At 49.6% G+C, this 27,078-nt stretch overlaps 1 protein-coding gene across 5 annotated transcripts in view; it reads left to right on the top strand.

Annotated features, from left to right (window-relative positions):
- Positions 1–27,078, top strand: part of LOC140403839 (ankyrin repeat and fibronectin type-III domain-containing protein 1-like) — a 453,883-nt gene that overhangs the window by 308,588 nt on the left and 118,217 nt on the right. For all 5 annotated transcript variants that reach the window (XM_072492020.1, XM_072492021.1, XM_072492017.1 and 2 more), the window contains 4 exons: positions 7,609–7,824; positions 14,978–15,144; positions 18,074–18,224; positions 19,053–19,212. In XM_072492020.1, coding sequence (XP_072348121.1) covers positions 7,609–7,824; positions 14,978–15,144; positions 18,074–18,224; positions 19,053–19,212 — 694 coding nt within the window. The remainder of the gene's footprint in view (positions 1–7,608; positions 7,825–14,977; positions 15,145–18,073; positions 18,225–19,052; positions 19,213–27,078) is intronic.

The raw sequence follows: 27,078 nt of genomic DNA, 5'->3' as shown, positions 1-27,078 counted from the left end.
CTTAAATCCCTTGTCTGACAAAAATCGATGAGTAGTGTACAGGTGGTGTTGGATACGGTAACTTACACAAGAAAAAGGAGACATGAACATAGAACATTACAGCGCAGTACAGGCCCTTCGGCCCTCGATGTTGCGCCGACCTGTGAAACCACTCTAAAGCCCATCTACACTATTTCTTTAGCGTCCATATGTCTATCCAATGACCATTTGAATGCCCTTAGTGTTGGTGAGTCCACTACTGTTGCAGGCAGGGCATTCCACGCCCTTACTACTCTCTGAGCAAAGAACCTACCTCTGACATCTGTCTTATATCTATCTCCCCTCAATTTAAAGCTATGTCCCCTCGTGCTAGACATCACCATAAGGAAAAAGGAGCAGGAGTAGTCCATTCGGCCCCTCGATCCTGAAAAAGGAGCAGGAGTAGTGCATTCGGCCCCTCGAGCCTGAAAAAGGAGCAGTAGTCCATTCGGCCCCTCGAGCCTGAAAAAGGAACAGGAGTAGTCCATTCAGCCCCTCAAGCCTGAAAAAGGAGCAAGAGTAGTGCATTCGGCCCCTCGAGCCTGAAAAAGGAGCAGGAGTAGTCCATTCGGCCCCTCGATCCTGAAAAAGAAGCAGGAGTAGTCCATTCGGCCCCTCAAGCCTGAACTGAATATGATCGCAGCTGATCTTCCGACTCAACTCGACTTTTTCTCCTGCTTCCCATCAAATCTCTTGATTTCCCGAGAGATCAAGGGCGGGATTCTCCAGTCCGCCAGCTGCGTTTCCCTGCCCGTCGCGCCCAAGCCGGCAGTGGGATTCTCCCGTCCCACAGCCGGCCAATGGGGTTTCCCATTGTGACCACCCCACACCATCGCGAAGCAGAGGATCCCGCCAACGGAGAATTCCGCTGACTCTCTGTCCATGTCAGTCTTAAATATATTCAGCACCAGAGCATCAACAACCCTCCAGGTTGGGGAATTCCAGAGATTCAAAAACCTTTGAGTAAAGAAATGTATTTTCATCTTAGTTCTACATGATTGGACCCGATATCCTGAGACTATATTCTGGCAAACGACCTCTTCTGACAATGTCCGACCCAACAAAAACCTGTATGTTCAAACACCATCGCCTCGCATTCTTCTAATCTCCAAAGAATATCGACCTGATTCATTCAGCTTCTGATCATAGGACAACCCATTCATCCCAGGAATTAATTCAGTGAGCCTCGTTATATTGCTTCCTTAAATATGGAGTGCAAAACTGTGCCCGGCACTCCAAAGCACCAAAGCCCTGTCCAATTGCATCAAGCTGAACCTATTCTTGTCTTCCAATCCCTTTACAATAATGGCCAATGTGCCATTTGACTTCCTAATTACTTGTAGCTACATGCTAATTGTGTGTTCCTTGTACAAATACGCTCAAGTCTCTCTGAACGTCAATCATTTGTTGTGTGCCTTTTAAATAATATTCTGCTTTTCTATTCTACAAAGGTTTTGCCCCCTCTCTATGGGCACGATCTAACCAAATAAAAAGAGTTCATTCTGGGCAGGATTAGAGGGATAGTCAAGCACCAGGAATGACCCCGCTATCTAACGGTACATTGTTTTACAGGCCTCAATTGGGAAAGCCCTGCTGAGGCTGCTCTCAGTCGCATTTCGCGGAGCTCCTCGGTGCAGGAAGCATGTTTTAATTTAAAGCCCCAACTCACCTGTTGGAAGCTCCTCAAATCCCCCTGCACCCTACCGCATAGGGACAGGGCAACCCGGGCCCGATCCCCGGGTGGGCACCTTGGCAACGCCAGCCTGACACCCTGGGCCATTCAACCCATCAAGTCTGCATCGACCCTCCGAAGGAGCAGCCTACCCAGGCCTACTCCCCCACCCTATCCCTGTAACCTGACCTAACCTTTTTGGACACCAAAGAGTAATTTATCACGGCCAATCCACATAACCTGCACATCTTTGGACTGTGGGAGGAAGCCGTAGCACCCGGAAGAAACCAACGCAGTCACGGGGAGAAAGTGCTGGACCCAGGTCCCTGGACCTGTGAGACAACAGTGCCAAGCACCGTGTCCACCCCTTGAAAGAGGTGGGGCTGGATTCTCTGTCCCACGACACCCAGATCGTGTTTCCCGATGGAGCGGAGAATCGGCTTCGACGCCGACCCAATCGCGATGATCCAACGCCCGCTGGTACTTGGATCGAGGTCCACGACCGCGTGCCAGTGGGAGGATCTTAATGGCCTAAATAGGTCTTAATGACCTATTTGCATCCATTTAGCGGGCCCGGCACCCTATGCTCCAGCCCTCCGTGATTCTCCAGTCCCCTGGGCTGGGAAGCACGTGGTCGCCAATCACTTGCGGTTTCTGCCAGCATGGCCCTGGCACCTCGTGGTGGGCTAAGGGGGTAACTCCTTAGGGGAGGGCAACTCCATTTAGGAATTACTCAGAGTCCATCTGAGAGCCAGCTGCCCACTCCTCCTCTGCCAGACCCCCTGCCCCCTCCGGGACCTCCTTAATAGGAAGATCCCCCCTCCCCTGCCCCCCCAGGAGCCCATGAATGGGACCGCCATAGAGATACCTGCGATAGGGAAATCCCCCCGCGTGGACCCATGATTAGGGAGACCCCCCCCCTCCCCAGGGATCCCATGAATAGGGAGACCCTCCCCAGGGACCCCATGAATAGGGAGATCCCCCCAGGGTCCCCCTAACTGAAGGAACCCCCCTCTCCCCAGGATCCCCCTAACTATAGGGACCCTCCCACATGGAATCCCTAACTAGATGGACCTCTGTCTGGAAGCTAGAGAGAATTCCAGACAGGGGCACTGAGAGAAATTACAACTATAAAATTTACCTGGAAGCTCCACATGTCCATTTCTCAAAGGAGAACAGCTGTGGCCCATGTTTCAACCCCGCAGATCCATTAGCTGTAAAACATTCATAACTTTCTAGTAGTGGGCTATAGATAGCTTCCACAAACCAGCTGCAGCCTTTATCCATCCATCTCCCTTCATGGATCAGTGACTCTAAGTGGTGAAACTCCAGTGTTTACAAACACTGACCACATCAAAGAGAGGTAAGTTCATTGCAATCGCAAGTTTGAGTGATTGGAATGCATTTAGTGCTTGGCTGGGGGACTTCACTATTTAGCCGCCCGCTCAAAATGGCGGCCAGATAGCAGGATTCCCTTGGGAACATCTCATATTGGGGCAGCACGGTAGCTTAGTGGTTATCATTATGGCTTCACAGCTCCAGGGTCCCAGGTTCGATTCCCGGCTTGGGTCACTGTCTGTGCGGAGTCTGCACATCCTCCCCGTGTGTGCGTGGGTTTCCTCCGGGTGCTCCGGTTTCCTCCACAGTCCAAAGATGTGCAGCTTAGATGGATTGGCCATGATAAATTGCCCTTAGGTTAGATGGGGTTGCTGGGTTACGGGGATGGGGTGGAGGTGTGGGCTTCGGTAGGGTGCTCTTTCCAAGAGCCGGTGCAGACTCGATGGGCTGAATGGCCTCCTTCTGCACTGTAAATTCTATGATATTCCTCGCCAAGGAATATGGAATTGCATCCCGATTTTGTAAAATCGGTTGCAATTCTCCTCCGGTGGGAGAACGTAGTCTCCCAAAAGGAGAACCCACCCGTGATCTTTCAGTAAGATCATCTCTCATTCTTCTCAGTTCCATTGAACGCAGGCCCAGCGTGTCCAATCTTTCTTCATAAGATTAAACCCCCACACCCCACTGCCGCCATCCCAGGTATCAGTCTGTGTGCTTGGAGGTGGCCCCTGACCTCTTTGTGTTAAATCAATGAGCCCTCCTCACTGACTGCGCCAACCAGAGGAAATTGTTTATTCCCTTTCTCACATTTATCAAATCTCTTCACAGTTTAACAAAAACTTTATTAAATTGAAGTTTTATTCACTATTATCCAAAGAAACGTTAAGACCATGGTGTGTGATATTGATTTAGCAGCAGGGCAGAGCTGGGAAATATCACCACAAGGAGAGTTTTGAGATTCAGCAACAAAGACCCAACAGAATGGAAAAAAGAAAATTCAATACATTTTTGAGACACAGGCCAGACATGACTCTGGGGCAGAGCAGTGGATTTAGATTTGGATTAGTGTAACAAAGCACCAGCAGGGACAATGGACAGGATAACCTCCTCCTGGCTGTGAGTCTCTGTGATTCAGTTTTGAACTGAATGTACGGCCTCCACATTACAGTGTATACCTGGCACGGAACTTGCTCACATTGCTAGCGTGTGGTGCCACCAAGTGTCCGCCTGTGGCATTGTAGCCATTTAAATGTTTCGATTACAGTCCGCGTTGGTGTTTCTCTGTCATCCAATGAGCAGTACCTTAACCCCGTATGTCCACCCTGTCCCCATAGTCCTTTCAAATGCTTCTGCAACCTGTTCTTAACTGTTGAAACTCTGGTTTTACACTTCACAATCCATCGTCCACGGGGGGGACCGTGGGCATCTTTTTCTGCTGGAGGGATGATATTTGGTTAGTGGGACTGCCAGTGTGAGGCAGGGCATGCAGGCAAGCCGACCTGAGCTGGTACAGAGACTGAACCTGCACCACTGGCATCATTCTCCAGCCAACTATGGTAACCAACCACATCCCTCGGTCTAAAAACATTTCTCCTGCCCTCTTACATTTACATAAGTTTTAAATCTCTTACATTTAACGTTAGCCCCTAATTCCTGACCTCTCAACCCAGTATTCCATTAACTTTTTTAATGTCCTTATCCCATTTAATAATAATAATAATAATTTTATTTACCTTTTATTGTCACAAGTATGAAGCTACTGTGAAAAGACCCCAGTCACCACATTTGGGCACCTGTTCGGGTAAGCTGGTACGGGAATTGAACCCGCGCTGCTGGCCTTGTTCTGCATCATAAACTAGCTGAGGTGTATCACAAACCACTGAGCTAAACCAGCCCTGAGGTGCAGCTTTTAATGTTTGGCTAAATTGAACGCCCAAATCCCTCTGCTTTTCCACATTAACCAGGCTTCCATCAGTCAAAGTATAATCATTATTAATTTATTGTCAGGCCTTGTGACATTGGACCCAATTTTCCAGTTTTTTTTACGCCATTTTAGTTTCCAACCCCTGGCTGTCTCCTTTGATCCTCAGGATAATATTGTGCCTCCAGTTTTAGTATTGTCTATACACCTTAGGAGAGATCTTGTGGCACGGTGGGAGGTGTCCCTGCCTCTGAGCCAGGATTTCCGGATTCGTGTCCCACCCCAGGACTTGATGTCCAAGGAAAGGGGGTTTGTAACGTGGCCAAACAGGCTGAGAATCAACCTGCAAAATTCTTCCAAACACACATGACAATGACAGGCAGTAAGAGTGGGTGAGATTCCTGGTCAGCCATGGGATGGAAAGAATGTTGGAGCCTCTAGAATCACTCTCCATAGCCCCAGACCGCAACATGCATCTAAAGGTGTAGGTTGCCACAGCAACTCAGACTCCCAGAGTGAGCTGTAGCATTTCACAGACTTGGACAGTGTTCATTAAGGGGACATGGGTTTGTGGCTTGAGCCTACGTTTATAGAGTTCTTGCTCTCTGTTTTATTCCTTGTGTCTGAATAAAGCTCATAGTCTTCCCATTTGGAAGCAAATGGACGTATTAGTGAGAGGCAGCACGGTTTTGTGAAGGGAAGGTCGTGTCTCACTAACTTGATAGAGTTTTTCGAGGAGGTCACTAAGATGATTGATGCAGGTAGGGCAGTAGATGTTGTCTATATGGACTTCAGTAAGGCCTTTGACAAGGTCCCTCATGGTAGACTAGTACAAAAGGTGAAGTCACACGGGATCAGGGGTGAACTGGCAAGGTGGATACAGAACTGGCTAGGCCATAGAAGGCAGAGGGTAGCAATGGAGGGATGCTTTTCTAATTGGAGGGCTGTGACCAGTGGTGTTCCACAGGGATCAGTGCTGGGACCTTTGCTCTTTGTAGTATATATAAATGATTTGGAGGAAAATGTAACTGGTCTGATTAGTAAGTTTGCAGACGTCACAAAGGTTGGTGGAATTGCGGATAGCGATGAGGACTGTCTGAGGATACAGCAGGATTTAGATTGTCTGGAGACTTGGGCGGAGAGATGGCAGATGGAGTTTAACCTGGACAAATGTGAGGTAATGCATTTTGGAAGGGCTAATGCAGGTAGGGAATATACAGTGAATGGTAGAACCCTCAAGAGTATTGAAAGTCAAAGAGATCTAGGAGTACAGGTCCACAGATCACTGAAAGGGGCTACACAGGTGGAGAAGGTAGTCAAGAAGGCATACGGCATGCTTGCCTTCATTGGCCGGGGCATTGAGTATAAGAATTGGCAAGTCATGTTGCAGCTGTATAGAACCTTAGTTAGGCCACACTTGGAGTATAGTGTTCAATTCTGGTCGCCACACTACCAGAAGGATGTGGAGGCTTTAGAGAGGGTGCAGAAGAGATTTACCAGAATGTTGCCTGGTATGGAGGGCATAAGCTATGAGGAGCGATTGAATAAACTCGGTTTGTTCTCACTGGAACGAAGGAGGTTGAGGGGCGACCTGATAGAGGTATACAAAATTATGAGGGGCATAGACAGAGTGGATAGTCAGAGGCTTTTCCCCAGGGTAGAGGGGTCAATTACTAGGGGGCATAGGTTTAAGGTGAGAGGGGCAAAGTTTAGAGTAGATGTACGAGGCAAGTTTTTACGCAGAGGGTAGTGGGTGCCTGGAACTCACTACCGGAGGAGGTAGTGGAAGCAGGGACGATAGGGACATTTAAGGGGCATCTTGACAAATATATGAATAGGATGGGAATAGAAGGATACGGACCCAGGAAGTGTAGAAGATTGTAGTTTAGTCGGGCAGTATGGTCGGCGCGGGCTTGGAGGGCCGAAGGGCCTGTTCCTGTGCTGTACATTTCTTTGTTCTTTGTTCTTACAGTTGAAATAGATGCTTTATTGTGTGAGTTTGTTCTCTCTCCAGCGCTTATACTATGTTACATCTGAGCTGCCTGTCTGTGTCCTGCTCACCAGCTGCCGTTCCTGTGAAAAGTGCCCCTTGACTTCCTGTTTTGTCTATTATATACATCTGTGGTGCTCCCTCTAGTGGTTACTTAGTTGTGGTGTATTTACATTAACCCCTTGTGTATATACAGTGATGTATATCACTACATCCCCTTTTTTTTAACATATTTTCTGTACACTTAAAGAAAATTGAACAAAACATGTAGATAAATGATGATATGTACAAGTTGTGATGATATTGATAATTATACAAAGCCAATTAATATTTATGAATCAATCTTAATAAAAAGGTTTGAGTCCAACTTTATGAATTTATTCGGTTGGTTTTTTTTCTTCTTCTATTGTTGACATGATGATGTTGATATTGTGATTACTTTGTGAATGTCGTCAGTGTTCTTGTTTTTAAGTAACCAACAATTCATCACGCGGTGTTCGAATGGTCGAACCACTGATGTTGACTGACATGGACTTTTTTCTTGTGTATATACAGTGATGCATATCACTACACTCTCATGTGAGCCAGGGTATTCACCACACAATTCTCACTCTAACCCTCACCAGCACCAATGGAGGGGAGTTTAAGTTCTGCCATTCTGTTCTGCAGGGCGCACTGGGTACACAGGATCTGGGCCAGGTGCACTTTGAACCAATCAAGGACAAACTCGGCAATGTTTTGATTCTAACCATCAAGGAACTCCGTCCATCGCAGGTGCTGGAGAATGTCCGATGGATTGCACTTTCAAAGCTTCATAACTATCGGAAATCTGTCTCTGCTTTCGAGAGCTTCACTGCCCTGGACCAGCTCTTCATGACCCTGAAGGTGATAATCTTAACTATTGAAATGTTCAAAGGCGGTCAGGATTAACAAGTGTTGCAGTATCATTATTATCCTCATTACTTTTATCTTTTCTAAAGATGTGCGGGTTAGGTGGGATTACGAGGGTAGGGGGTCTGGGTAGGTGTTCTTTCAGAGGGCCGGTGCAGACATGATGTGCTGAATGGCCTGTTTCTGCACTGTCAGGATTCTATTCCTCACTACATCCCTCATTAGTTTCTCATTCTATTCCTCATTAGTTTCTCATTCTATTCCTCGTTGCCCGGGTGCCCATTATATTGTTTGTTTCAGCATGGGCCTGAATTCCGACCCCGTAACAACAAGGATTAACCCATTTTAATAAGTGTAAAGTCGCCATAGCCCCAGATGACCATCGGCTGCTTTCCCCTTGGAGTGGGGGAGCTGACTGATGGTGACTTAACCTGAGGACCACCACACCTCAGGAGAGGGGTGAGGTTGAGAAGGCGGGGCCTTCAGGAATAACCTCAGCCGGTACGGGAATTGAACACGCGCTGTTGGCCTCGCTTTCCATCACAAACCAGTTGTCCAGCCCACTGAGCTAAACCGGCCACCAGTTGCTTACTTGGCTTTAATTTAAGTGGGTTAAATAGTGCAACACAAAGTGTTAAATTGACATGCTGGACAGTCTGCTAGCAGAGGACATTAGCCCCTTTCAGGAATGTTTGCTCTGAGCTTCAACTTACAAATCCTCTTTATTATTGAGCTTACAACTTTACAACAAATTTCACAGAGGAAATCCCTTCTCTCTCTCCCCCCAGCGTCCCAAGTCTAATCTGGGTTCATGGAAAGAAAGAAAAAGAATGCAACTAATTTGGCTCGATGTTCTGAAAGATCTGCTACAATCACTCTGCTGCTGACTCGATCTCACCCTCTCTACCTTTCGACAAAAAACATTTCAAAGTTTTCCTCTGCCTTCCCCAAGATGGGCAAGCAGGTGCACATAAAAATAACCCTGTCTTTTTTTTTTTGTTTTCCCCACTCCCTGGGGTCTTATTAAACTCCTCTACTCTGTTCCTCCATCCTTGCCGTAATGGGTATGAGCTCCTCATTGACTTCTTTGCCACAAAGGTTGAGACCAGCATTCAACTCTGGCGGCTGACCCCTACCTAACCTGCCCTTGGTCTCCCCTCTGCCCAAGCGTTGAAACTGTCTTTTTCTCTGTCTCACTACTTAATTGTGCTATCTCCCCTCGGGCTCCTTCTGAGCATATCTTGGAAGCACATCCCAATCCCTTGAACCCTTTCTCACCATAATACTGACTACCCTGGGGCCCTTGCTAACCCATTGGCTCCCCTCTTTCTGCATGCCCTCCCTCCATTATCATTACTTCCCCCCTCAAAATAACTCACCCTCCACCGCTCTGTCCTCAGAGACTGCCAGATTGGTAGTTCCAGGTGCGGGCCCTCCGGGGAGCCCTCGTGGGGAGGGGAATTCCCCTTATGTGTGGTGGAGGGGGGCTTACTAGTGAGCCCGCCCTGCCAGAGTGAGAGCACAAACCATGGCCCCTGATTCTCTGCACAGTGCCAGAAAATCTGGAGTGAAAACTCGGCTGTGCATCTGGAGAGAGACACGTCTGAACCTGACACCTCCAGATTTGGGGAAAATTTTCACCCGTTGAGTCCAGTCCCTGTTACAAACCCCACCCCTCTCCCCGGCCACTGGACCAGACTGGCTGTCTTTTTCAACCCTTAAACTCTGTCATAAAGCTGGCCTGCATCCACCTCCCAGTATTGTCCACTTAAGCTCCCACCTCACCTTGTCTGAAGGCCCTTGCCTTTGTCACCTCCGGTATTGACCATTGTTACGACCCCCTGGGCTAGGGTGTGGTCAATCCAGCCCCACTTGACTCAGAGTCGCAACAAAATTGAAATTAATAAATCATTCATAGAAAAACACACAAAGTCTTTGGCTCTTAGCTGCCCAATAACAACTGTCACCAGGTTTGTAAATGTAAACATAATTAAGTTTATTAATAGCAGTTACTATAATTAAATATGCAGCAATACAAAGTTAACTATTATCCAATTCCTAACCCTCCACTTAAGCTCGTCCAACCCTCTACAAATACACAAGACAAACAAACACAGAGGGGAGAAGAGGGATAAAATAATATGTAAAAATAAACGGTGTGTCTTTGTTTCAGTTGGTTGTCCTGAAGCACACTTTCCTTCAAACCAATGTTTCAGGTCGAGGTCTCTGTTTTCAGCCTGTAACGGTTTTCACTGTAGAGAGAGACCGAGGGTGGGAGGGAGAGAGAGAGAAAGAGAGAGAGAGATTTCAGTTCATTCTGCCACGTGCTTCTTGACACGTCCCAAGTCCCGTTCCTCTCCCACCCTGTCCATTCTTGAACCACATTGTTCTCTCAATGTTGTTTGATATGACTGGTGATCATTAGACAAATTGAGGTCCATTGTAACTGATGGACCATCAATTCACATGAGTTGAATTGTAGAAGAGAACAGTGGTTATAATAAGGTAAGAAGTATGCCCTCCTGCTGCTGCTCCCGCACTGAGAGCTGGCCACAGGTCTGCCAATTATATACCTCCCCTGTGGGGCGGAGCCACAGACACAGCCAACAGAAGCATCAACACAACAGTAAGTAACAGTGAATAAGAACAACAGTGAACATATATACAATGGTGGATAACAGTAGGTTGAATAACGAATAACAGTAAATATATATATAGTAGCAATACATGGTTCACCACATTCACCCCCAGTTAAAGAAAAGTCCAGCAGGGATGAAGTGGACTCACAGGTTGAGTCTGACGGGAGCCTTGATCTTCCGCCGTGATCGCCTCAGCCCCGGCTGCGGTGTGGGCACGGGTGTCGGGACCTTCGACTCCAGGAGCGTGTCGTCTGCAGCTTCATCGCGATGTGTTGACGGAGAGGGAGACGGTGTAGGGGCGGGGGCGGTGGTAACGGCCCCAAGGAGGGCTGTCGGTGCCAAGTCCCGCCACATTCGAGTGATGGTGATAGGCGGTGTAGGGGTGGGCGCGTTGGAGACGGTTGCTGGGGAACCTGCGGGTGCCACTCCCGGAGGGAGACTGTGTCCTGCCGTCCGTCGTGGTGTGCCACGTGTGCATACTGAGGGTTTGCATGGAGGAGCTGGACCCTCTCGGCCAGGGGGTCGGACTTATGGTTCCTCACGTGCTTCCTGAGGAGGACAGGCCCTGGTGTTGTCAGCCAGGACGGAAGCGAGACCCCGGAGATGGACTTCCTGGGGAAGACAAACAAACGTTGGTGAGGGGTCTCGTTAGTGGCGGTGTAGAGAAGCGACTGGATGGAGTGGAGCGCATCGGGAAGGACCTCCCGCCAGCGGGAGACTGGGAGACTTCTAGACCTTAGGGCAAGAAGGACGGCCTTCCAGACCGTCGCATTCTCCCTCTCCACCTGCCCGTTTCCCCGGGGGTTGTAGCTGATAGTCCTGCTTGAGGCGATGCCCTTACTAAGCAGGAACTGACGCAGCTCATCGCTCATAAAAGAGGAGCCCCGATCACTGTGGATCATGTAGGTGGGGAAACCGAACAAGGTGAAGATGCTGTTGTAGGGCCTTGATGACAGTGGCCGAGGTCATGTCCGGGCATAGGATGGCAAAGAGAAAATGGAAGTACTCGCCAACGATATTGAGGAAGTACACGTTACGGTCAGTGGAGGGGAGGGGCCCTTTGAAATCGACGCTGAGGCGTTCAAAGGGGTGGGAGGCCTTCACCAGATGAGCCCTGTCTGACCGATAGAAGTGCGGCTTGCACTCCGTGCAGACTTGGCAGTCCCTGGTCATGGTCCTTACCTCCTCGGTGGAGTAGGGCAGGTTGCGGGCCTTGATGAAACGGAGAAGCCGGGTGACCCCCGGATGACAGAGGTCATTGTAGATGGCCCAAAGTCAGTCTTCTTGCGCACTGGCGCAAGTACCGCGGGACAGGGCATCTGGGGCTCATTGAGCTTCCCAGTTATAGGTGGAGAGTTCGATCCTCCACCTCAAGATCTTGTCGTTCTTGATCTTGCCCCGCTGTGTGTTATTGAACATGAAGGCTACCGACCGTTGGTCAGTGAGGAGAGTGAATCTCCTGCCGGCCAGGTAATGCCTCCAATGTCGCACAGCTTCCACAATGGCTTGAGCTTCCTTCTCGACAGAGGAGTGTTGAATCTCGGAGGCATGGAGGGTACGGGAGAAGAAAGCCACGGGCCTTCCTGCCTGGTTGAGGGTAGCGGCCAAAGCATAGTCCGACACATCACTCTCCACCTGGAGCGGAATGGACTCGTCCACAGCGTGCATCGTGGCCTTGGCAATGTCTGTCTTGATGCGGTCGAAGGCCAGGCGGGCCTCAGCTGTCAGGGGAAAAATGGTGGATTTGATAAGCCTTGTCCACATAATTGGGGGCCCACTGGGCATAGTAGGAAAAGAGCCCCAGGCATCTCTTCAGGGCCTTGGGGCAGTGGGGGAGGGGAAGTTGCAGGAGGGGGCGCATGCGATCGGGGTCGGGCCCCAGGACTCCGTTTTCTACGACATAGTCAAGGATGGCTAGTTGGGTTGTGCGGAAAATGCATTTCTCCTTGTTATAGGTCAAATTAAGGAGTAGGGCGGTGTGGAGGAATTTCTTAAGGTTAACGTCGTGTTCCTGCTGATCATGGCCGCAGATGGTGACATTATCCAAATACGGGAACGTGGCCCGCAGGCCGTACTGGTCAACCATTCGGTCCATCGTTCGTTGGAAGACCGAGACCCCATTGGTGACGCCGAAGGAAACCCTGAGGAAGTGGCAGAGGCGGCCGTCTGCCTCGAAGGCAGTGTAGTGGCGATCCTCCGGGCGGATAGGGAGCTGGTGGAGAAGACTCGGTAGTGCGCAATCTAGTTGACCATGTCAAATATGCGGGGAAGAAGGTACGCATCGAGTTACGTGTACCGGTTGATCGTCTGACTGTAGTCAACAACCATCCGGTTCTTCTCCCCGGTCCTGACGACCACCACTTGGGCTCTCCAGGGGCTGTTACTGGCCTCAATGATCCCTTCCCACAAGAGTCGCTGGACCTCCGACCTGATAAAGGTCTTATCCTGAACACTGTATCGTCTGCTCCTGGTTGCGATGGGCTTACAGTCGGGGGTGAGGTTCGCAAAGAGCGAGGGAGGGGCGACCTTAAGGGTCGCGAGGCTACAGACAGTGAGAGGGGACAGGGGTCCACCGAACTTCAGGGTCAGGCTTCGGCGGTTACACTGGAAATCCAGTCCTAATAAGAGGGGAACGCAGAGATGGGGAGGACGTATAGTTTAAAGTTGGCGTACTCGATGCCCTGTATCACAAGGTTTGCGACACAATACCCCCGGATCTGCACGGAATGTGATCTGGAAGCAAGGGAGATTGTTTGGGACACGGGGAAAATCTGGAGGGAGCAGCGCCTTACCGTATCCGGATGGACGAAGCTATACGTGCTCCCGGAGTAGAAGAGGCAGGACGTCTCATGCCCGTTGACCCGGACGGCCAAAATATTGGCCTCCATGAGATGCACGTGACGGGCGGGGTCGAAGATGGCAGCCAAGATGCCGGCCCCCATAGGTCGCACGTGGCGGGCGCGTTAAAGATGGCAGACAAAATGGCGGCCCCCAAGGACAGCACGTCAGAAGGGGGCGATACCGGCAGGCACGATGCCACACTGCGGGATCTGTGAGCTTCAGGTCGGGCCTGGCAGGCTTTCGATTTGGGAACTTTAGGTCGGGCCAGACAGACTTTGGCAAAATGCCCCTTCTTACCGCACTCGTTGCAGGTCGCGTTCCGAGCTGGACAACGCTGCCTGGGGTGCTGGCCCTGGCCACAGAAGTAGCAGAACGGCCCCCCGGAGTTGGCGGGCAGCCTCGCGGCACATGCATGGGATACGCCCAGGTCGGGTGATGGCCGCGTCTCCGACGTCCACGAGGATGCCACGTGGTCAGGCATGAAGGCATCCAAACTCTGGAATGCTACCTCTAACGAGGTAGATAGCTGTACCATGTCCTTGAGGTCGAGGGCACCCCTTTCGAGCAGTCGTTGCCGGATATAACTGGACCAGACTCCGGCCACATAGGGGTCCCGGCTCATGAGTTCCGTGTGTTGCACTGCCGTAAATGCCTGGCAGTTACAATTCCTGGCGAGTACCCTCAGGTCACGCAGGAATTCTGCCAGCGACTCACCAGGGCGCTGGCGCCACGTGGTAAGAAGATGTCGAGCGAACACCTCATTCACCGGCCTCACGAACTGTCCTTTCAACAGTGCAACCGCCTCTTCGTACGAGGCCGCGTCTCTGATTAATAGGAAAATTTTGTGGCTCACCTGAGCGTGGAGGAGATGCAGTTTTTGCGCCCCTGAGACATCGTTGGTCGAGGAGTCGAGGTAGGCCTCGAAACAACTTAGCCAATGCTCAAAGATTGCAGTGGCTTCAGCTGCCTGCGGTTTGAGTTCAAGTCGGTCAGGCTTAAGAGCGGCGTCCATTGTGATATCTTAGCTGATTAAATTGATGGACCATCAATTCACACGAGTCGAGTTGTAGAAGAGAACAGTGGTTTTAATAAGCTAAAAAGTATGCCAGCCTCCAGCTGCTCCCGCAGCGAGAGCTGGCCACAGGACTGCCAATTATATACCTCCCCCGAGGGGCGGAGCCACAGGCGGAGCCAACAAAAGCATCAACACAACAACAGTAAGTAACAGTGAATAAGAACAACAGTGAACATATATACAGTGGTGGATAACAGTTGGACGAATAACATTAAATATATATATAGTAGCAATACGTGGTTCACCACAGTAACTCACTGAAATTAACAGGGCGGGTAACCACATCACTCCCAGGAACGGGTAGGAGTCTCCTCCCAAGGGAACAGGTGGGATACGGACACAGTCTGCCAGAAGGTGAATCCAGGGTGTTGTACTGGTTGGTATTGTCGGGCGGAGATTAAAACCGGAATTCCATCCCGTCAGATAGGTTCCTCTTCCGGTGATCCGGATTATGATGAGCCCTGCATACTCTCCAGTCCAGGAAGAACATGTAACCCAGTTTTGTGCAGTGGATGGAGTGAAGGGGTCCCTCATTTATTTGTTAACAAGAATAAACCACATTGACCCTGTTCTTTCTCTTCTTCTTTTCCAGGACAAACTGGACTACCACCTGAGAGTTAACCAAGCCTTACCTCCAGGCCTCTACCTCGGTTACTTAAAACTCTTCAGCTCTGTGGATCAGATTAAAGTCCTCGTCCCTTACAGGGTGCCAAACATTCTCTGTCACACCAAGATACGGGACAACAAAAATGTATCCAGGTATTGGGAATGATTGGGAGTTTTCTCTTTATAATCTCAGACTGCCAGTTCCTCAATCTCCCCCTCTTTTTTAATGCCATATTTTGTCGCTCCGACATTGATCCCACCTCCCGTGATTGCCCCGTGTGCGGTGTGTTGGTCCTGCGTGCTCTGACCTTAATTGCTGCCCCGTCCCATTGTAAGGTTGTGCCTGTTGTCCGGAGAGCATTTCCCACCCAAGATCCCAGCCTCTAGGGCTGCCTAACCAAAGGGAATCTCCTGGATGCCACTTCCAGTGACCCAGAATCCAGCAATTGGTGAATGGAGAGTGTTTCTGCTTTAGGATTGGTGTTTAGGATTGGTGTGTGTGTGTGGGGGGGGGGGGTTTGGGTCCCAGGTTTGATTCCCGGCTTGGGTCACTATCTGTGCGGAGTCTGCACGTTCTCCCCGTGTCTGCGTGGGTTTCCTCCGGGTGCTCTGCTTTCCTCCCACAGTCCAAAGATCTGCAGGTTAGGTGGATTGGCCATGATAAATTGTCCTTAGTGTCCAAAAAGGTTAGGTTGGGTTACGGGGATGGGGTGGGCTTAGGTAGGGTGCTCTTTCCAAAGGCCGGTGCAGACTCGATGGGCCGAATGGCCTCCTTCTACACTGTAAATTCTATGACTCTATGAATGACCTTTCCTCTCCTGTGAACTGCGCCATCTTGTTGTACTCTCTAGGTTCACAACAGTATCGCTTCATATCCTGGTGGCACTGTGGTAATGTCACTGGGCTAGTTATCGAGAGGCCCAGGATAATCTCCTGGGGGAACATGGGTTCAAATCTCACCACGGCAGCTGGTGGAGTTTCAATTCAATTCATAAAATCGGCAAGTGAAAGTTCGTCTCAGTAATGGTGGCCATGACAACCATCAAACCCATGTGGTTCACTTGCCTGAGAGAGGAAATCTGCTCCGACCAACACGTAACTCCTAACCCAAGCTGACTGTCCTCTGAAATGGCCGAGCAAGCGACTGAGTTTCAGGATGGTTGGGGATGGGCAACGATTGCTGTCCCAGCCAGCGACACCCACATCACATGAACGAACAATGATCCCTCTATTAAGATTTGTTAATGTTGCTTATTAACTCACAAGCTGAACTTCTGCCGAAACACCTTTTTCCATTATTTAAATACTATCATTAAGCAATATATTTGCATCCTGCCCTCACACACCTTAGCTCAGACAACCTGGCTCATACAATCATCCCCAGTTAACCTTCCCATCTGACCACCAGCCAACATAACTTCAGACAAACTAATCCAGACAGGTTGTCCTCTGGGGAATCCTCTGGTCTTTCCGCATCGTTTCCCAATTGGACTCTGCCGACGAGGCTGGCAGATCGGTGTATGACAGACACATTGTTGTGCCTGCAGAGGTGTGAAGAAAACAGGCTTGTAAACAGTGTTCAGCAGTCTGTGTCAAATAGATACATAACAATTTCAAACTCATCCAGAAATGCTGCAGAAGAACGCTGCCATCCTCACGCTGTTGATTCAGTGATATATTTACCAGCTTGTCTTCACACTGCCAGCAGATTAAAAGCCCATCTCAGTCTAGACTCTGTTTCATGCTCAAGGACCTCAGGGCGGCACACTGGCTAGCACTACTACCTCACAGCGGCAGGGACCTGGGTTCGATTCCAGTCTTGGGTGACTGTGTGGACGTTCTCCCCGTGTCTGCGTGGATTTCCTCCGGGTGCTCCGGGTTCCTCCCACAGTCCAAAGGTGGATTGACCACGCTAAAATTGCCCCTTATTGTCCAAAGATGTGCACGTTAGGTGGGGTTACAGGGTTATGGGATAGGGCGGGGGAGTGCGCCTACGTAGGCTGCTCTTCAGAGGGTTGGTGCACACTCGATGGGCCAAATGGCCTCCTTCTGGCAGATGGAATACAATGTTGACAAATGTGAGGTTATCCATTTTGGTAGGAATAACAGCAAAAGGGATTATTATTTAAATGATAAAATATTAAAACATGCTGCTGTGCAGAGAGACCTGGGTGTGCTAGTGCATGAGTCGCAAAAAGTTGGTTTACAGGTGCAACAGGTGATCAAGAAATAAAATGGAATTTTGTCCTTCATTGCTAGAGGGATGGAGTTTAAGACTAGGAAGGTTATGCTGCAATTGTATAAGGTGTTAGTGAGGCCACACCTGGAGTATTGTGTTCAGTTTTAGTCTCCTTACTTGAGAAAGAATGTACTGGCACTGGAGGGTGTGCAGAGGAGATTCACTAGGTTAATCCCAGAGCTGAAGGGGTTGGATTACGAGGCGAGGTTGAGTAGCCTGGGACTGTACTCATTGGAATTTAGAAGGATGAGGGGGGATCTTATAGAAACATATAGGATTATGAAGGGAATAGATAGGATAGATGCGGGCAGGTTGTTTCCACTGGCGGGTGAGAGCAGGACTAGGGGGCATAGCCTCAAAATAAGGGGAAGTAGATTTAGGACTGAGTTTAGGAGGAACTTCTTCACCCAAAGGGTTGTGAATCTATGGAATTCCTTGCCCAGTGAAGCAGTAGAGGCTCCTTCATTAAATGTTTTTAAGGTAAAGATAGATAGTTTTTTGGAGAATAAAGGGATTAAGGGTTATGGTGTTCGGGCCGGAAAGTGGAGCTGAGTCCACAAAAGATCAGCCAGGATCTCATTGAATGGCGGAGCAGGCTCAAGGGGCCAGATGGCCTACTCCTGCTCCTAGTTCTTATGTTCTGCACTGTAGGGATTCTGGGCTTTAGTGTCTGTCCAAGTGAAAGACCTTTATTAAATTGTTTGTAAGATGGTAACTTACAGAGCTTCCCTCACAGCAGAGGTCACATGACCACAGTAAGCCAGATAGGACAGGTAGTAATGTTGCATTTCACAACCCAAACCCACTCCAGTGACATACCTCATCCCATTTTGCTGATTGCAGGGAGGAGTGGGAGTGGCTACGAAATGTGTCATCTCCGACTGATCCCACCGCCACAGAGGGGAACGCAGGGAGCTCCGTGTATTCTTTCCTGGAAGGCCTACGTACAGCGGTGAAAACCCTCCTCCAGCAACTGGACGTGCCCCTTGGTCAGGTAACCAATAGCTACCTACAATTTTCACATCGAAACAATGACTTCCTTTAGCCAGTGAGGACAACCTGGGCATTGGATGGGATAACTTTTATCAAATGCTTGTCGATTTGAATGGGAAGTCTGTCAGTATCTGGAAACATTCACCTGAGGAAGGAGCTGTGCTCCAAAAGCTAGTGATTCGAAACAAACCTGTTGGACTTTAACCTGGTGTTGTAAGACTTCTGACTGTGCTCACCCCAGTCCTACGCCGGCAACTGCACATCACAGTATCTGGAAAGAGGCAGATAACGTCAAGGTAGAGAACTGGTGCTAAGTATCTCAGAAAAGATTTAAACTGCCTTTACTCCTGAAGTTTGGAACTCTCTCCCCACTTAAAAGAGAGCTGTTGAAGTTGGAGGTTGATTAAAAATTTTGCCAGTGGGTACCAATCAAGTGGGCTGCTTTGAAGTGGTGTCAATCTTCTTGAGAGTTCAAGTGCAGGTAGCACCGATCAAGAGGGCTATTTTGTCCTGTAGATGGTGTTGAGCTTCTTGAGTGTTGTTGGAGCTGTGCTCATCCAGGCAAGTGGAGAGTATTCCATCTCACTCCTGACTTGTGCCTTGTAGATGATGGACAGGCTTTGAGGAGTCAGGAAATGAGTTCCTCACCCCAGAATCCCCAGCTTCTGACCTGCTCTTGTGACCACAATATTTACGGAGTTGGGCTTGTTGAATTTCTGATCAGCTACTGTCGGCCATGCTTGTTTGTGCTCCTGCGTCACCCTCACTGTCGTTGGGTGTAGACACTTCAGAGCAAAACCGGAACCTGAAACCTTTTCTTTGCTTTTAGGCTATGGATTTTCGTCTGTACACGCAGGAAGTGCTGGAGTTTGGCGAGGCGGTCTCCTTCCTTTTGTTGCTGCCTCCTTCAGATGATGTATGCTCGGCCCCAGGACAGGATGGACATCCTTCGGGGTTTCTGACCCTGCCACTTCAGATCTTCGAGCTTGGTGGGTAAGGCCATTGGGAACTGATCTACACCCACATACAGCATAGGTACAGGAGGAGACCATTCAGCCCCTTGAGTCTGTTCCACCATTCAGCTAGAAGAAGCTTCTTAGCTCCCATTCACCCGCCCGGATTCCAAAACCTTTAATACCCAGACCCAACATGAAACCAGGAAATGTTGGATTCCTTTGCGCTGAGATTGGTTAATGCAGCACTAGGTGAATCGACACAAGATCTTACTCATCTGCATTTCTCATTCTTTCTCCCAGCCAGGAACCTTTTAATATCAAGTGAGTTTTGGCAGTTTCAATGCAGTTCTACGGGCCTATAGCAAAAAGAAAATGTCCTAATATGTGCATTCCATCCAGGAATTCCGGATGGTCAGTGTGGGAAAGATGGTCCAGTATGGAATGCTGTCCCGGGCTGGGGAGTGAGACGCATTTGTTAGGGTTAATCATAGTAAGCCACAAAGGTGGCTCCACTTCAAAAGCACTTGATCAGCTGTGAAGCACTTTGGGGACGCCCTGAGGTTGGGAAAGGCGCTATATAAATGCGGGTCTTTCTTATCTCCGATCTGGCATGGAAATCAGGGAGATTATTCAAATCAGGACCACTGACCTCATTTTCAAAAAGAAATTGAAGAAAAATGCCAAAACTAGCGATGGATTTGTTGCCATGCAACATCCCTATGTAAATCCTAGTCAGCCGAGAACTAAGTTTGCAGTTTCAGGATGGCAGGAAAGGGGGACTGAGGTGAGGAAAGTAGTGTGTGAAGATGAAATCTAAGATGATCCGAGGAGTTTAAAAATAGGAACGTAGGGACAAAACTAGGTCATTCAGCGACTTAGACTTTTCCACTGTTCAACTAAATCATGGCTCATCTGTATCTTAATTCCACCTAGCAAGGCAGCACGGTGGCACAGTGGTTAGCACTGCTGCCTCACGCCGCTGCAGACCCGGGTTCGATCCCAGACCCGGGTCACTGTCGGTGTGGAATTTTCACCTTCTCCCGTGTCTGCGTGGGTCACACCCTCACAATCCAAAAAGATGTGCAGGGTAAGTGGATTGGCCACGCTAGATTGTCCCTTAATTGGAAAGAAAAAGGATTGCGTACTCTAAATTTATTTTTTTTCATTCCATCTTGCACAAGGACATGCTGAAGGGCCTCTTGTGCTGTATCCTTCTATGATTTTACAGGGAGAAACCTTTTCCATTAGACCATAAGAGGTAGAAGCTGGAAGTAGGCCATTCGGCCCATTGAGTCTGCTCCCCTATTCGGTGAGATCATGGCTGATCTGAATAGATCATTCTCGACTCCACTTTCCCGCTTTATCCCTGTGGTAACTTGAGACCACAGATTAAGTAGTCGAATGCATTGTTTAAAAGAAGGAACTCCTTCATATAAATAAATAACAAAGTTTGACAATAATGGCAATAACTGTGAAAACAGGAGCTCTAGTAAAACAGGTCTTGCCTATGAGTCACTTCTTGCAGACTGCAAAGCCCGCCAAAAGCTCACACATGTTCAGAACCCTCAACAGATGCCAGTGAAACAATTACATAGGAGAATGAATACTGTACTCCAAATGACACTCTGTAAGAATCCCCATGGGCAGCACGGTAGCACAGTGGTTAGCACAATTGCTTCACAGCTCCAGGGTCCCAGGTTCGATTCCGGCTTGGGTCACTGTCTGTACGGAGTCTACACATCCTCTCCGTGTGTGCGTGGGTTTCCTCCGGGTGCTCCGGTTTCCTCCCACAGTCCAAAGATGTGCAGGTTAGGTGGATTGGCCATGCTAAATTGCCCTTAGTGCCCAAAATTGCCCTTAGTGTTGGGTGGGGTTGCTGGGTTATGGGGATAGGGTGGAGGTGTGGACTTGGGAAGGGTGCTCTTTCCAAGAGCTGGTGCAGACTCGATGGGCTGAATGGCCTCCTTTTGCACCGTAAATTCTATGATAACCCTCGATTCTGTTACTGATTACAAGTCTGCCAATCTCAGCCCTCTGCGGTAAGGAATTCCACAGATTCACTACCCTCAGAGAAAAAATTCCTCCTCATCTCTGTCTTAAGTGGGTGACCTCTGGTGAGAAAGTCCAAAGTAAGAAGATATAATCTTAAAAGTTCAAGATAGGCCATGTTAATCGTATATTAATTGTATTTAATAGTTGCAGGTGGTGAACTTCAACTGAGGATTCACATATAACAGAGAAAAGTGATAGGAAGTGGGTTAGGAGATGCATATTTATAATATGTATCTCTGTAAATAAATACTTATAAAATTGTGTAAAGATCGGCTCCAGTTCTATCCTCCACCATCTGGATTTCTAAATATAACAGGCTGCTCCGGGTTGATGTCAGGAAATATTAAGGGAAGTTAGTTGAAGTTCGGAACTCCCTCCGGCAGAATGCTGTTGGCGCTGCAGAGGAGGCAATTGAAAATGTGACAATTTAAGATTGCTAGATTTTTTTGTTCGGTAAGAACAGTAGAACTATGGAATGAAAGAGCCCAGAATGCTTCAGTTCATGATGACAGCACTGTTTTCTTGAAAGAGCTACCCATTGGTCTCAGTTCCCTGCTTTTCCCTATTCCCACTTCAAGTATACATTCAACTCGTTGGGGAGGTGGCGACATAGTGGGAATGTCCAAGAGGCCCAGGCTAATGCACCAGGGCAGACGTTCAACTCCCAACCCAGCAGCTGATAGAATTGTTCAATTCACTTCATAAATTGTGGAATGTAAAGCGAGTCTCAGTAATGGGGACCATAACGACCACTGATTGTCGTAAAACCCCATCTGGTTCACTAACGTCCCATTAGGGACGGAAATCTACCGTCCTTAACCCAGTCTGGCCCACATGTGACTCGAGACCTAGAGCAATGTGGTCGACTCTGAAGCCACTCAGTTTAAGGGAAATTAAGCATCGAATGCTGATCTTGTCAGAAGAAATCCGCAATCAGATACAGCACACCGGTGGCTAACGGCATCTCGCTACGATTTTTTTGCATCCCTATCATTCCCCCTCTATCCAGTTTGCCGTTCAGTCCTGTGTCAGCCCCAGCCCTTCACCCTGCGTTTACCAATGGTCGCGATGTCTCAAATTCCAGTTCACCTCAAACTCTAGGCGATGCTGGGACCCCACTTTTCCACTCAACAAACGCTGTGGTCCATTTTCTGTCCGCCGGTTGAAACCCTTTCACCGCATTTTAAAAGCTGCCACCCTCTTCCCATCAGCCTTACAGCAGTCTCAGATCCAGGCAGTAGAATGAGGGTCTCGCACCCAGACAGCACAATGAGGGTCTCACACACAGACAGCACAATGAGGGTCTTACACCCAGACAGCACAATGAGGGTCTCACACTCAGACAGCACAATGAGGGTCTTACACCCAGACAGCACAGTGAGGGTCTCACAGCCAGACAGCACAATGAGGGTCTCACACCCAGACAGCACACTGAGGGTCTCACACCCAGACAGCACAATGAGGGTCTCACACTCAGACAGCACAATGAGGGTCTCACACCCAGACAGCACAATGAGGGTCTCACACCCAGACAGCACAATGAGGGTCTCACACTCAGCACAATGAGGGTCTTACACCCAGACAGCACAATGAGGGTCTCACACCCAGACAGCACAATGAGGGTCTCACACCCAGACAGCACAATGAGGCTCTCACACTCAGACAGCACAATGAGGGTCTTACACCCAGGCAGCACAATGAGGGTCTCACACCCAGACAGCACAATGAGGGTCTCACACTCAGACAGCACAATGAGGGTCTCAAACCCAGACAGCAAAATGAGGGTCTCACACCCAGACAGCACAATGAGGGTCTCACACTCAGACAGCACAATGAGTGTCTGAGACTCAGACAGCACAATGAGCGTCTCACACTCAGACAGCACAATGAGGGTCTCACACTCAGACAGCACAATGAGGGTCTCACACTCAGACAGCGTAATGAGGGTCTTACACCCAGACAGCACAATGAGGGTCTCACACTCAGCACAATGAGGTTCTCACACTCAGACAGCACAGTGAGGGTCTCACACCCAGACAGCACAATGAGGGTCTCACACTCAGACAGCACAATGAGGGCCTCACAATCAGCAAAAGAGGGTCTCACACTCAGTCAGCACAATGAGGGTCTCACACCCAGACAGCACAATGAGGGTCTCACACTCAGACAGCACAATGAGGGTCTCACACTCAGACAGCACACTGAGGGTCTCACAGTCAGACAGCACAATGAGGGTCTCACACCCAGACAGCACAATGAGGGTCTCACACTCAGACAGCACAATGAGGGTCTCAAACCCAGACAGCACAATGAGGGTCTCAAACCCAGACAGCACAATGAGGGTCTCACACTCAGACAGCATAATGAGGGTCTCACACTCAGACAGCACAATGAGGGTCTCACACCCAGACAGCACAATGAGGGTCTCACACTCAGACAGCACAATGAGGGTCTCACACTCAGACAGCATAATGAGGGTCTCACACTCAGACAGCACAATGAGGGTCTCACACCCAGACAGCACAGTGAGGGTCTCACACTCAGACAGCACAATGAGGGTCTCACACTCAGACAGCACAATGAAGGTCTCACACTCAGCACAATGAGGGTCTCATACTCAGACAGCACAATGAGGGTCTCACACTCAGACAGCACAATGAGGGTCTCACACTCAGACAGCACAATGAGGGTCTCATACTCAGACAGCATAATGAGGGTCTCACACTCAGACAGCACAATGAGGGTCTCACACCCAGACAGCACAGTGAGGGTCTCACACTCAGACAGCACAATGAGCGTCTCACACTCAGCACAATGAGGGTCTCACACTCAGACAGCACAATGAGGGTCTCACACTCAGACAGCACAGTGAGGGTCTCACACTCAGACAGCACAATGAGGGTCTCACACTCAGACAGCACAATGAGGGTCTTACACTCAGACAGCACAGTGAGGGTCTCACACTCAGACAGCACAATGAGGGTCTCACACTCAGACAGCACAATGAGGGTCTTATACTCAGACAGCACAATGAGGGTCTCACACCCAGACAGCACAATGAGGGTCTCACACTCAGCACAATGAGGGTCTCACACTCAGACAGCACAATGAGTGTCTCAGACTCAGCACAGTGAGGGTCTCACACTCAGACAGCACAATGAGGGTCTCACACTCAGACAGCACAATGAGGGTCTCACACTCAGACAGCACAATGAGGGTCTTACACTCAGACAGCACAATGAGGGTCTCACACTCAGACAGCACAATGAGGGTCTCACAATCAGACAGCACAATGAGGGTCTTACACCCTGACAGCACAATGAGGGTCTCACACTCAGACAGCACAATGAGGGTCTTTACGCAGAGGGTAGTGGGTGCCTGGAACTCACTACCGGAGGAGGTAGTGGAGGCAGGGACGATAGGGACATTTAAGGGGCATCTTGACAAATATATGAATAGGATGGGAATAGAAGGATACGGACCCAGGAAGTGTAGAAGATTGTAGTTTAGTCGGGCAGTATGGTCGGCACGGGCTTGGAGGGCCGAAGGGCCTGTTCCTGTGCTGTACATTTCTTTGTTCTTTGTTCTTTGTTGTCTCACACTCAGACAGCACAATGAGGGTCTCACACTCAGGCAGCACAATGAGGGTCTCACACTCAGACAGCACAATGAGGGTCTCACAATCAGCAAAAGAGGGTCTCACACTCAGACAGCACAATGAGGGTCTCACACTCAGCACAATGTGGGTCTCACACCCAGACAGCAAAATTAGGTTCTCACACTCAGTCAGCACAATGAGGGTCTCACACTCAGCACAATGAGGGTCTCACACCCAGACAGCACAATGAGGGTCTCACACTCAGACAGCACAATGAGGGTCTCACACTCAGATAGCGTAATGAGGGCCTCACACTCAGCACAATGAGGGTCTTACACTCAGACAGCACAGTGAGGGTCTCACACTCAGACAGCACAATGAGGGTCTCACACTCAGCACAATGAGGGTCTCACACTCAGACAGCACAATGAGGGTCTCACACTCAGTCAGCACAATGAGGGTCGCACACCCAGACAGCACAATGAGGGTCTCACACTCAGACAGCACAATGAGGGTCTCACACTCAGACAGCACAATGAGGGTCTCACACTCAGACAGCACAATGAGGGTCTCACACTCAGACAGCACAATGAGGGTCTCACACTCAGCACAATGAGGGTCTCACACTCAGACAGCACAATGAGGGGCTCACACTCAGACAGCACAATGGGGGTCTCACACTCAGACAACACAATGAGGGTCTCACACTCAGACAGCACAATGAGGGTCTCAAACCCAGACAGCACAATGAGGGTCTCACACTCGGACAGCACAATGAGGGTCTCACACTCAGTCAGCACAATGAGCGTCTCACACTCAGACAGCACAATGAGGGTCTCACACTCAGACAGCACAATGAGGGTCTCACACTCAGACAGCACAATGAAGGTCTCACACTCAGACAGCACAATGAGGGTCTCACACTCTGACAGCACAATGAGGGTCTCACACCCAGACAGCACAATGAGGGTCTCACACTCAGACAGCACAATGAGGGTCTCACACTCTGACAGCACAATGAGGGTCTCACACCCAGACAGCACAATGAGGGTCTCACACTCAGACAGCACAATGAGGGTCTTACACCCAGACAGCACAATGAGGGTCTCACACTCAGACAGCACAATGAGTGTCTTACACCCAGACAGCACAATGAGGGTCTCACACTCAGCACAATGAGGGTCTCACACTCAGACAGCACACTGAGGGTCTCACACTCAGACAGCACAGTGAGGGTCTCACACTCAGACTGCACAATGAGGGTCTCACACTCAGACAGCACAATGAGGGTCTTACACTCAGACAGCACAGTGAGGGTCTCACACTCAGACAGCACAATGAGGGTCTCACACTCAGCACAATGAGGGTCTCACACTCAGACAGCACAATGAGGGTCTCACACTCAGACAGCACAATGAAGGTCTCACACTCAGACAGCACAATGAGGGTCTTACACTCAGACAGCACAATGACGGTCTCACACTCAGACAGCACAATGCGGGTCTCACACCCAGACAGCACAATGAGGGTGTCACACTCAGACAGCGTAATGAGGGTCTCACACCCAGACAGCATAATGAGGGTCTCACACTCAGACAGCACAATGAGGGTCTGGCACTCAGACAGCACAATGAGGGTCTGGCACCCAGACAGCACAATGAGGGTCTCACACTCAGACAGCACAATGAAGGTCTCACACTCAGACAGCACAATTATGGTCTCACACTCTGATAGCACAATGAGGGTCTCACACCCAGACAGCACAATGAGGGTCTCACACTCAGACAGCACAATGAGGGTCTCACACTCTGACAGCACAATGAGGGTCTCACACCCAGACAGCACAATGAGGGTCTCACACTCAGACAGCACAATGAGGGTCTTACTCCCAGACAGCACAATGAGGGTCTCACACTCAGACAGCACAATGAGTGTCTTACACCCAGACAGCACAATGAGGGTCTCACACTCAGCACAATGAGGGTCTCACACTCAGACAGCACAATGAGGGTCTCACACTCAGACAGCACAGTGAGGGTCTCACACTCAGACTGCACAATGAGGGTCTCACACTCAGACAGCACAATGAGGGTCTTACACTCAGACAGCACAGTGAGGGTCTCACACTCAGACAGCACAATGAGGGTCTCACACTCAGCACAATGAGGGTCTCACACGCAGACAGCACAATGAGGGTCTCACACTCAGACAGCACAATGAAGGTCTCACACTCAGACAGCACAATGAGG

This window comes from Scyliorhinus torazame, chromosome 29 (genome assembly GCF_047496885.1).
Source record: "Scyliorhinus torazame isolate Kashiwa2021f chromosome 29, sScyTor2.1, whole genome shotgun sequence".
NCBI classification, from domain to species: Eukaryota; Metazoa; Chordata; class Chondrichthyes; order Carcharhiniformes; family Scyliorhinidae; genus Scyliorhinus; species Scyliorhinus torazame.
The sequence above is the reverse complement of the archived record's forward strand: the minus strand, read 5'-3'. Positions and strand labels throughout refer to the sequence as shown.